At 43.7% G+C, this 12,643-nt stretch overlaps 1 protein-coding gene across 3 annotated transcripts in view; it reads right to left on the reverse strand.

Moving 5' to 3' along the window:
- KAZALD1 (Kazal type serine peptidase inhibitor domain 1) overlaps window positions 1–12,643 on the reverse strand; it is a 34,322-nt gene that overhangs the window by 6,792 nt on the left and 14,887 nt on the right. Inside the window, exons 2-5 of one of the 3 annotated variants that reach the window (XM_077930168.1) lie at window positions 9,202–9,342; window positions 5,888–6,018; window positions 5,186–5,785; window positions 2,252–2,412 (exon numbers count right to left, since the gene is read on the reverse strand). In XM_077930168.1, coding sequence (XP_077786294.1) covers window positions 2,252–2,412; window positions 5,186–5,723 — 699 coding nt within the window. In that variant the 5' untranslated portion in view covers window positions 5,724–5,785; window positions 5,888–6,018; window positions 9,202–9,342. The remainder of the gene's footprint in view (window positions 1–2,251; window positions 2,413–5,185; window positions 5,786–5,887; window positions 6,019–9,201; window positions 9,343–12,643) is intronic. The other 2 variants (XM_028730469.2, XM_028730470.2) reach the window with 2 other exon arrangements.

Genomic DNA, 12,643 nt, shown 5'->3' on the forward strand with positions numbered 1-12,643 from the left:
AATGGGATATTCCACCATCCTGAGTGTTTGGGTACACATAAACAAGATAGGTGGCCCACTTCTGGGTTTTTAAAAGACGTACATATACACACACATTTCACACTTGACGCATACGTATTTTGTACTTGTGTATTCTCTAGGACATCTCAGCCTGCTGTGAAATACCAAGTCTCCCCTCACCCCCACTCTGAACTGGAAAACAATCTAAATTTCTTGCAGATGTAGCAAACTGTACTGTGGCACACTCTCTCTTTTCTTTTAGAGCATAAATCAGAACGGACTGGAAAGTGACCACAAACTGTCTTCTTGTTTCTCAGTCTCCTTTGTAAACAGGATACAAGCAGCTTTTCTCTGAAAGTGAATGTACAGGCTCTGTCTTTCTCTTTCTTTTGTCAACTCAGAGAGCACAGAATCACGTCCAAAAAGTGATGTTACCTCACCAATGGGCAGAAATGCATGAAGCACAGAATTTAAAAGATCCCTTTGAAATAGTCATTTGCTTATCTAATAGCAGCGCAACACTGAAACAAATTCCAGAATTTGTAATGTCTTGGCAGGGGCTGGAATAGAAAAGAGGAGAAAATGAAGGGTTTGTGGAGTCAGTAGGAGAGGGACCGCTTGCCATGGATTGAATCAAAAAGCTTTATATGGGACTCAAAAGCTTCACTCTCAATTGCTGAAAGCCACACCCACATCCCCTTTGATTTCTCAGCTCTTAGAAGATTATGTCTACATACTTAACTATATGTCTACATACATATAGTTTTAAGATGAGGTCTAGAAACTTTTAAAATGAAAACTAGGTTTCTCTACATTCTTACAAAGCTATACAAGTCTATGCAAGAGACTAAAATATGCAGTCACAAACCAGTAGATTTCCTGATTAAACTGGGAAACCTAACCTTAAACTAAGGATCCTCCAGTGGGACTGACTGATCCTTTCCAGGATTGCCAGAATGTAAATACTACTGTGTTTGATGAAGACCACTTCCCACCTGCCTAGGATTTCCATTCCATTTTAAAGATAGAATCCTAAAGTTGTAGGGCTGCATGGGGATTTAGGGGTGCATTAGGACCTTGTTAGCATCATCTGGTTTAATACCTACCCTCACACTGAAGATTTTTCTGCGCAATATATTCCATAATGTTTCATTTAAACTGTTTTTAATTAACTCGCAGAAATTGGAGTTTCTCTCTGGAGATTATTCCATTGTTTCAGCTTTTCCCTGTTGGAAAGCTGTTTTTGGTTCCAGTTTTCATTTGTTGGGTTTCATCCCCGATGTGTGGTCCAGCCAGAAAATGCAGTCAAGGAAAGTGACTTGAAATTCATTCTAGCTGGAAGATGCCATCAGAAGCATAACACTACTTTCCCCCTGCCTGAAACATGGAGCTTCCCCAAGCTTCTCAATCCAGCAGTGATGTAGTTTTTGCCTCACCCAAACATTCCATACAATAATAATAAAGATTTGTAGTTTCTATAAAAGTTTCCCAGGACTTCCTTACACGCCCTTTAAATAGAAGGGTATACAAGCGGCTGCCCTACAGCCTCTCAAGTTCTATTTTGGGATGGAGCTCCAAGCCTGTTAACCCTTCTGAAGATAACTTGGCGAGCCTTTTAGGGTTATGCACAGTGAGTACAATATTCCACATCTGCCATTGTGGATACGTGTATTATTCTTCCTCAAAGGGGAACAGTAAAAAGTAGAAGATAATTGAACTTCACTGTAACAAAGGAAATGTATGTGCAGGGATGCAACTGTTTTTTCAGCAGCAAAAAAAATAATACAGTGGTACCTCAGGTTACAGACGCTTCAGGTTACAGACTCCGCTAACCCAGAAACAGTACCTCGGGTTAAGAACTTTGCTTCAGGATGAGAACAGAAATTGCGCGGTGGCAGCACAGCAGCAGCTGGAGGCACCATTAGATAAAGTGGTACCTCAGGTTAAGAACAGTTTCAGGTTAAGAACGGACCTCCAGAATGAATTAAGTTCTTAACCCGAGGTACCACTGTATTCTGAAGAAAATGTAAGTTCATCTGTGGCATATCTGTGGTTGGCGGGCAGAAGACCTAAGGTCAGCCTAAGTGATGGAAGATGCTAAACATGAGATGCAGTTGCTAAAAGAAGGTAAATTAGGCCTTCCAAATAACTGAGTAATCTGAGTATCTTCTGCTGCAAAATCCTTTTTCAGACTTGCCCCATAAACACAAACCATTCTCCCCCTGAGCTCTTGCTGGAACTTGTAGCTCACCTGAACCGAGATGTGGGGGTCATCTCCAGGAAGCAGCATGTCTGATCCCTCCTTTCTCCATTCAATAGATGCCATGGGGTATGCAAAGACCTCACAGCCAAAGATCACATCTTGCCCAGTGATGTTCCAGATGTCATAGGGAGGCGATATGATGTGGGGCTCTGGAAAAGACCCAAAACTATCTGAGAGAAATAATCTCTGGGTTGCTTGTATATGAAGACAAAATATTTTCATGCTGAATTTTATAGATTGGTTCTCTCAGCTTGTTCTAGCTGAGATCTGATTTAGGTGTGTTTTCCAAGTAATCCTTCTAGTACATGATGTGATATTTACCTTTCGATTGTCAGCCTGCAAGCAGCGCCTGTGTAATTTTAATATTTTTGTTCAGCAACTAGCAATTTTAGGTGCAGCAGCAGCAACCACCACAATAATAATCAAGCACATTGTTCTGTACAACTGTTGCACTATGCTGCCTTATTTCTTATAAACAGAAAAAAGCCAGGCTTTTTATGACTGAGCTGAATAGTCCTCTTCGCCATGCCCACCAGCAGTTGTTAGTCAAGCATGTGTTTGCATCATGGCACATCTGTGAACCACAGCCCTTGGCCCCTAAACGGTGGTCCAGAGCTTTGTCATACTCGTTTAAATGAAGTGCTTCTCAGGGAATGTCGCTTGAGTCTCATGTTGCAGCAGAAACGTGACATCCTTGTGGCAGCTGCTAATCAGCCTGCTTTACTGTCAGATGCTTTGGCTACATTTTAAGCCTCCTAGTCCCTCTCTTCCTCCTGTTGTGAGGTTGGCTGCACAGGGAGGGGTCCATAGCTCTGTGGTAGAGCATATACTCTGCATGCAGAAGTCCCCAAGGTCAATCTCCAGCATCTCCAGTTAACAAAGGATTGGGTGCCAAGTGTTGGGTGGGATAGATAGCTCTCTACTTGAGAGCTGCAGAATGGATAATCCTTGATCAGTTCACCAAAGATAAAGGTAAAGGTACCCCTGCCCGTACGGGCCAGTCTTGACAGACTCTGGGGTTGTGCGCCCATCTCACTCAAGAGGCCGGGGGCCAGCGCTGTCCGGAGACACTTCCGGGTCACGTGGCTAGCGTGACAAAGCTGCATCTGGCGAGCCAGCACCAGCGCAGCACACGGAAACGCCGTTTACCTTCCCGCCAGTAAGCGGTCCCTATTTATCTACTTGCACCTGGGGGTGCTTTCGAACTGCTAGGTTGGCAGGCGCTGGGACCGAGCAATGGGAGCGCACCCCGCCGCGGGGATTCGAACCGCCGACCTTTCGATTGGCAAGCCCTAGGCGCTGAGGCTTTTACCCACAGCACCACCCACGTCCCCGTTCACCAAAGAGTCTCTGGCTAATTTGAGGCACCTTCTTAAGTTTCAGTTGGATTTTCCAAATAGTGTAGTGTTGTGAGACCAAATGTTAGCAATTGTTAGCAAATGTTAGCAATCCCAGCGACACCATCCTGTCCCAACACCTTGGATTTCTTCTATCGTTCCCCTCCAAAGGAATCCAGCAGAATTGCTCCATCTATTTTAAGATACGCACATGTTGGCACAGCCCTTTCTTTTCTGGACCAGACTATGCAACATGCACACTAAATAACAATCTATTTTTTCTCCAAATGTTGTGAGGTAGTCCCCAGGTTAAAAAAAAAAGTGCAAAAATGCACATCAGCATGTATATTTTAGAATAAAATATCTTTAGAAAAATGTGCTTCAAGGGAAAATTGGTTTAGAAATGTGTCTTTTGTGGGATAGTTAATATTTAAAAGAGGGACATGGGTGGCGCTGTGGGTTAAACCACAGAGCCTAGGGCTTGCCGTTCATAAGGTCGGCGGTTCAAATCCCCGCGACGGGGTGAGCTCCCGTTGCTCGGTCCCTGCTCCTGCCAACCTAGCAGTTCGAAAGCACATCAAGTGCAAGTAGATAAATAGGTACCGCTCCAGCGGGAAGGTAAACACGTTTCCGTGCGCTGCTCTGGTTCGCCAGAAGCGGCTCAGTCATGCTGGCCACATAACCTGGAAGCTGTACGCTGGCTCCCTCGGCCAGTAAAGCGAGATGAGCACCACAACCCCAGAGTCGTCCGCGACTGGACCTAATGGTTAGGGGTCCCTTTACCTTTACCTTTAAATATTTAAAAACATTGGTCAATACAAAAAAATAATCCTGGATTTTTCAATGGCAACAAAAAATATCCAGATGATATGAAATAGGCTGGAATGGAAATGTGATTGAACACATGGGAAAATGACACAAGCTGAAAAAGAAGACTGGTCTCACTTTGCCACTTAAGAGGCTTCTGGCCAGATGTTTAGGTTCACTCAAAGCACTGGAGATGTCCCCTAACAACCATACAGGCCTTATTTTCAATTACTTACTGCTTTTTGGGGGGTGGAACCCCATGATCTTGGTCTTCACAGCTTTCCATAGAAAATAATTACAGTGCGCTGTGAAGAGGTCTATGCATCACTCTTAAGGTGAGGCTGTGCTTTGCATACAGAAAGTCCTAGGTTGAGGTTTAATACCTGGCATTTCCAGTTTAAAAAGCTCACATGGCAAGTGATGGGGGAGATCTTTGCATGAGACCCTGGAACACTTCTGCCAGTCATTGTAAAGGTAAAGGTAAAGGGACCCCTGACCATTAGGTCCAGTCATGGCCAACTCTGGGGTTGTGGCGCTCATCTTGCAACCAGTTATTGTACTGGGCTTGGGGGAAAACAAAAGCTTGAACAAGTTTAAGGTAGCTGTCAAAGCATTCCCCATTTCTCTTTTGTCCAGCTTAAAGCTGTCCGTCTGTTTCATTTCCCAAATGCCCCTTTTTCTTGGAATGTAAATGTGGAGAAATGCCTTCTCATTTTATTTCCAAATCATCGCTTGCAGCTTCACTTGGAAATTTAGAGAAAACCTGCAAAACCCTTACCTGATTCACAGGGTCCTTCATGGGCCACAGTGAGATTAGCCTCTGGATGGGAGTTATGCACCTCTTGAAATTTGCATATTTGGGCATAGGTCTTGCCATCGGAGCCACAGAGAGCCTGGCTAGATTGGCAAGTGCACTGAGGCTCAGGCACCTCACCGTGCCGTAGATCCCCGGAATCAAGGCGGCACTCTAAGTGATCCCCACACTTGCCATAGAAGTGGTTGGTATTGTCCAAGTCACAGATCTGGCCCTCCAGATTGGCACACTCCCAACAGCAGTCACAAGCATCCAGCACCACCCCAGCAAGGCAGCCACGTGGTGTGGGACATTCTTCCAATCTACATTGCACACAGCTTTCCCCCTCCTCCAGAAGCCTCTGCCAGCCACGCTGCAAGTAATCTGGGCCGACAGGCAGGGCTCGACTGAGTACATCCCAGCACAAAAACAGCAAGAGAAAGGTGACTAAGTTAGCAGGCTGAGACATTCTCACAAGCTTTCTGGAACTTGGCATCCATTCATCACCCTTGCCGAAAAACATCCCTTGGACACTTGGGTCCTCAGCACCGTTCACTGCAATCTTCTCTACAAGGCCATCAGTGCCTGCAAAAAAGAAACAGAACTTAGAAGAGGGGGATATATTCAGAGAGAACCACTTAATAAATCCCTGAGGTGTGGGGAAGGGTTGTGGCTCAGCGGCCATACCTCCAAGTAGGGCTGAGAATGTCCCCTTCTTGTAACCCTGGAGACCTCCTGCCAATCAGTGTAGACAATACTGAACTAGATGGACCACTGAGCTAACTTGGTATAAGGCAGTTTCTTGTGTTCCTGTGGAACTATATGAGGAACAAGGGACATCAACTGGGGGGAAAGGCAATCCCACCCACCATTGAAACCAATGTATTTTGACTATACGTTATTTTAGCTTTACACGCTATCACCGGAATGTAACTCCCGTGAAAGTTGAGAGTCGCCCATACAATATATAGAACTGCAAGATGTTTCATCAGGCAGACAGGAAAGTTAAACCTGAGGTATTATATCCAGAACAATAGTAAAAGCGCATTTCGATCATTTCAGATCACAGTTTATTTACAATTATTTTAGCATTGAAAAATATAATAGCTAACAGGTGGTTATGGGCTATTGTTGTCCCAAGCCAGGAACTCAAGCCCTAGTCTATTTAAGCTGCTGTGCTTTCTCTGCCATAAGGCTATGAATGTTAATTCCCAAGCTTGCCTTTCATGTATATTGTACAAGCTTCCTTTTAGAACAAAGCCTGCGAGGTCAATGAGGGAGCAGTCATGCTGTGAAAATATTCACTCAGCACGAAGTTATTCTTGTCCATGATCATTTTTCTAGGCTGGTTCATTCAAAATATTGGGGGTTGTTTGACTTCAGCCATGCGGCTGCCACTGAGACAGGGACATCTGTTGCATTGTATCAGGTAGTTAACAGTTGTTCTGAAAGAAATGGCCCTTGGGTAAGGAAGAGGGGATGCAATTGCTATTTCTGTCACTCACTTGCAGTTGCAGCCAATTAAGTGTCAAGCAGGTCCCCCCTCCCCCCAGTACATTATCCTTGGTTCTTATCACCTTTACCACCCCCATTCCCACTCCTCCGTGCTAATGTCTACAGTGGTACCTCGGGTTAAGTACTTAATTCGTTCCGAAGGTCCATTCTTAACCTGAAACTGTTCTTAACCTGAAGCACCACTTTAGCTTATGGGGCCTCCCGTTGCCACCGCACCACCAGAGCACAATTTCTGTTCTTACCCTGAAGCAAAGTTCTTAACCTGAAGCACTATTTCTGGGTTAGCGGAGTCTGTAACCTGAAGCGTATGTAACCTGAAACATATGTAACCTGAGGTACCACTGTATTTCATGCCTCTTGCCTCCAAAAGCTAGGATCCTAGATCCACCTAACTATTTTGGTCTAATAGACAAACAGATATATCCTCAGCAATAAATAAAATAACCCAACTCCTCTGGGCTGCTCTGTATCACTAGAACACACACGCCTCAGGTCTGAAGACAGAACCTAGTATTTCAGATGCTTTTTTTGTACTATCTCCTCTAGATTTCTCTGTCCATCCAGGGCCTAATGACTAACACGACAACCTGCATCCCCCCCACCAACTTTGGAGATAGAAACCCCACTCTGTTATTATGGAAGTGCACTAATGAGCACTGCTAGCAATAGTCTCACTTACAGACAAGCGCTAAAGAAAAAATTGCATGGCATTTCAGATGAAACTAATCCATAACAGAAGGAGTTCTATTGTTTTATAGAAAACACACTCTGTATAGCCCCAGGCATTAAGGGCTATCTTGTGACAGCCAAGCCTTCCCAGAATTGTTCTCCTTTACTCCCCACTCCCTCCTAACCACAAACATGCACATTTCATACCAGACCTTTAGTTAGCTACCATGATGATAGCAACTTTTATTTGTGAGCTAGAAATTACACTTCTGCCAACATACTAGGTCTTGAGACTCTGATGATAATAATAATAATACAGGGGGGAGAGAGAAAGACTCAAGGCAGGTTTCTAGTGTTTGGTTGTGGATGAATTTTGCAATGTGTTTTATTGTGGATGATTTTTACAACATATTTTATTGCAGAGGAATTTTGCAACATATTCTTGACACAATAGTGGTGGATTTATTATAGATCATTAATTGTTCTTCAGTGCTTCCCCAATGTTACCAAATTATTGCTGTCTGGAGGAACTACAGTGGGACATATGCAGGACAACACCCTGAACATCTGTGGTATAAAAAGTTTTGGCATTTCAGCAGGAAGTTGCAGGATATGCACTGAATGGAAATGAGGCAGTATGAACACCCCAAAACATTTGCTGTTGCAAACAGTATCGAAAGCAAGATTGTGTATGACCACCCCTGATACCATCATTATCACAAATTATCATGAACATGCAATTAAAAAGTTGTTTGAATGGGCCCTATGACGGCTCAATTGCTGTGAAGTTAAGGCTGCAGCCATATGCACATTTACCTGGGAGTATGCTCCACTGAACACAGTGGGACTTGTTTCTGAGTAAACATGTCTAGGACTGTGATGTAAATAACAGTATGATGCTAAATATAATACATCAGAATGAATGAAGTGCTGTAGCTCAGTTTCCAAACACCCTCAGGAATATTACTGTTCAACAATGTTATTCTCTCCCTGCTAATTGAAAACTTTGCTAGACTTTAGACACATCTTTAGAGGAACTTCGCGCAGGGGACCAGGGGAAATAATGGAAGCGTCAGGGCCCATAGAGACACAGCGAGCAGTGATTTTAGAGGCCAACTGTTTCATGCTTTGCCTGTAGACAGGATTCCTTGGACCCATCCCATCCATGACAGATGTTTATCCAACCAATGCTTAAATGGTTCCAAGGATATGTATCTCCTGTGGCTGAAAACCTGGAGCCAAGTCTGAAATGCTCGTTTTTCCAGAATTGACTCCAAGAGTTTCAGAAATCAATGGATACCTTGAGATTTCAGGAATGGTCAAGGAGCTCATCGAATCATAGAATTGTAGAGTTGGAAGGGACCCTGAGGGTCATCTACTCCAACCCCCCCCCATGCAGAAATCTCAGCTAGATCATCCATGACAGACGGCCATCCAAGCTCTGCTTGTAAACCTCCAAGGAAGGAGAATTCACCACCTCTAATGGGAATTTGTTCCCCTGTCAAACAGCTCTTACTGTCAGAAAGTTAATCTGAGCAGCTGGTCTGGAGGACCATGCTTTAACCTTGAAAGGAAGGTTTAGGAAGCTCCAGTATTTGAAAGTGTCTCACCATGCAAATATTTACCCTCCTTTATTTTAAATGCTAGACCTGACTTGAATTGCCTTAATCCAGTAAATCATGGTAATGAATATTCCTTCTTTTGAGAACTCTCCAGTTCCTTGCATACTATATACAGTAGACAGTGTAGCCCTAAAATATCTCATTTTAAAAATCATCATGCAGCTCTGTTCCCCAGACAGTGGTGGATGCACCTACCTCCGCTCAGACTAGGCAAAGCCTGTGGCTGGTTCAAAATCCTGGTGATCAGTTGCTTCCAATGCCGTCCTGAATATCCCCTCCAACCGGGTTAAGCTGGATGATTTTTGCCTTTTCCAGTGGATTAGTTTGTCTGCATCTCTGCTTGGAATGAGGACCAGTGATGTCACAATGAAACGTGATCCCCTGATCCCAGCCCTCTCCTCTCTCCCGCCCCTCAACACACACAAACAGTACTGCTTCCACCAAAGCCTGCCTGATTAGCCACTAGACTTGTTTTCATGCTGAATGGCCACGAGTGAAGCCCAGCAGAAAACTCCTTCTCTACTCCTGGCTCTGCTCTACAGAGAAACCACAATTGTAACTAGACACTTGTTTCACTGACTACTTAGGAAGCAGGCTCTAGGCAGAAAAATCCTTTTTTTTATTATTAGAAGTATAAACTGGAACTCAACATGTCCAAGGGGGGAGCTCAGAGTTCTTGGGTGGCAGATGTGCCTGATTTTTCCAAAGCAAAACATTCCACAGCAGAAGAGCCCCCAGAAACTCCTGGTGTGGCCCCTTTTGCTTGCTGTAAAGAGAAGCTGTGAAAGTGAGAGGTATTTGGGGAAAGTGATATATAGTTGCCACATGGATGGTATGTTTCAGAGGGCATTCTCAGTGAGGATCATCAGAGTGGTGAGATGGGAAGAGGCAGCACCTTTAGGGCATGCCAGGAGCCAAATACCGAACTTTTTCTGCCAAAGCAATAGTGCAGGTTGCTTCAAGACAGAATCCACAGCCTGCCAAAGTTCACCTGAGATGTAGCCACATACACACTGCCTCCCAAAATAGAACATTTAAAGAGGGCACGTATTTGCATAAAAATGGCATATGCTAATTTATATAGATGCGAATTTACTGAAAGAAAGAAAGAAAGAAAGAAAGAAGATTTCTGTGTATGATTTGCTAGCAAAAGATGAAAAGTTTGATCAAGTATGTGCCAAAATAAGCAATCCCTCTTTTTTCTTGTCTGCCACTCAGATGTGGGCTCTTTCATACCCTGAGAAAGAATATAAACCTAGATAAACAAGCCAAGCATCACAATAGAATTTCCTTGGGAAAGTCATGTGATCCTTCTCTTGATTGTCTCACTGATGAGGTTTCCCAACTGAAATACAAGGGCAGCAGAATCATATTGTGATCTAGATTGCATAGTTAATTAAGGCCCCATATGAAAACTCCCTGGTGTTTTTTTTAAGGCATGTCAAAAATAAGAGGCCTATCTCAGCCTTCTCTCTGACAACTGCATACTGTTACTGTTATGGATGGGCCCTTATGTCACTGATCAACACATTTGCCTTTGTCTTCTCTAGGATATCAAAGCTGTGCTGGCTAAGATGCCTATGTGGTAAAAAGGTTCAATGAAGACTCTTTGTCTGATCCAATTATGTTCATATGAACAGCAACAGGAGTGTGTCCCTATTCTTTTCAAAGAGAAGATACCTGATTTGATATGTATGCTGCTCCCCACCAAAGCAACCCCAGAGTGATCTTTTGCACTTGCATGTATTGCAGAACTATAGGTGTAACTAAGGGAGCAACCCTCAACTAAATGTATACGGAGGGACCAAGACTTTTAGCACTGAGTGAAAAGTTCATTGATGAGGATTATGGGATCCATCCTAAGACTCCACCACAGTTCACATATAGGATTCCAACTGTGGCTGTGAATCTAGCTGTTGCCCAGTGTGATCCTGGATCCCTGGATTGGGCCCAGCACCCCTCTACTCCTGTGGAATGGAGAGGACAATCAGCAGTAATGGACAAGCTAACTTCAGGCAGCTTCTGTGCCATTGCCAATCTTTTCATTGAGGAACCTCAATGGTTAAAAGGGGATTAGACAATTTCGGGGAAGATATCAATGGCTGCTGGTCATGATGGATGGATGCTACCTCCAGAAACAGAGGTAACTTGCCCCTAAGTACCATGAACCAAAGAGTGCTGTTTCACTCCCATCCTGCTTAGGGGCTTTTGTTGGCATCTGGTTGGCCACTGCAGGAAAGGGGACTCTGGGCTTGATGGCCCCCTGATCTCATCTTCCTATGTTTTTAACCTCTCACGTGTTTATAAAGAACACCACTTGAAAACTGAGCTAGGAAGGACTGAGTAAGGGTTGAAAACGGTGCGTGGGTGCTTTGATATTCTTTCAGAGTAGTATTCATTTATTTATCTATTGCAATATTTCCATTTTTCCTTTCAGCCTCTCACAGAGTCCCCAAAGTAGCTCGCAATCACAAACTAAAACAAACACAATCAAACAATAAAATAAAGCCGGGAGCTTAAAAACAACAACAACAAACCCATACCAGAGCTGACTATCCAAACATAATCACAAAGGGAAGAGAGAGAAGGCTAAATCAAAACAGAATCTTGGCAGGGCAAAGAAATATTTTCAGAGTGTCATAATACAATTAAAGAGGGGGCAACTGCAGCCCTCCAACATAGGGAGTGGTCCTGTACTCAAAATAGTATCATCAGTTCACATTCAAATTGGTGATGATTATCTAATTAGTAGTTGGCTACAATAAAGATTCAAACAGTAGAACAAAGTAATGCCATCCTGTGGCCTCAGTAGCATTTGCAAGGCTTTGCATAATGCTTTCAGTAATAGTAGATCTAGATTACCTTTTAAAAATCAGAAATACACATTTAGTTTCTTTGCAAGCTTCTGAGAAGTCGAGTTGTACAAATAACAAATGGGAACTGATCCATTGCGACAGATTTTTGTGTTCTACTTCACTGTATTTATTTTAAAGTACACGAGGTAGCTCAGTCGGTAGAGCGTGAGACTCTTAATCTCATTGTTGTGGGTTTGAGCCCCATGTTGGGCAAAAGATTCCTGCACTGCAGGGGGTTGGACTAGATGACCCTCGTGGTTCCTTCCAACTCTACAATTCTATTATCAGTGTTACCACTTCCATTAGTTTCTTTCATTCTACACATCCCTTGGTTCTCCAGCAACAACTTCTGATGATCGGGGAGGGAGGGGAAAGGTAACCAGGAGAGGCAGAGTAGCTATTGACAAAACACACACACACAACCCCTGAAATGTTTTCAGCAGCTTTGAGCTTGAAATCCACCCACCCAAACTGGCTCCTTCCAGTTACCTTAGCTTAAAAGAAATCTCCAGCCCCAAAGGATCCCCACTACAGACAACCCTATTGTGAGAATTGGGAAACAAAGTCAAGGTTTTTTCCTAATATACATTCAAAATGAGACCCTGAAACAGAGACAGGAAACTTTTATCACGATGTCAATAATCACAGCACCCAGAAACCCAGCCAGGAAAAGACCTGAATCCTGAGGAAAGTCATGATGGGATAGGAGAGGAATCCAGTAGAAAAGGAGAGTAGTTTCGCAGGGTGTTATGGAGAATCCAGATGCAAGAAACAGTTTGATG

Source organism: Podarcis muralis, chromosome 6 (assembly GCF_964188315.1).
Source record: "Podarcis muralis chromosome 6, rPodMur119.hap1.1, whole genome shotgun sequence".
NCBI lineage: Eukaryota > Metazoa > Chordata > Lepidosauria > Squamata > Lacertidae > Podarcis > Podarcis muralis.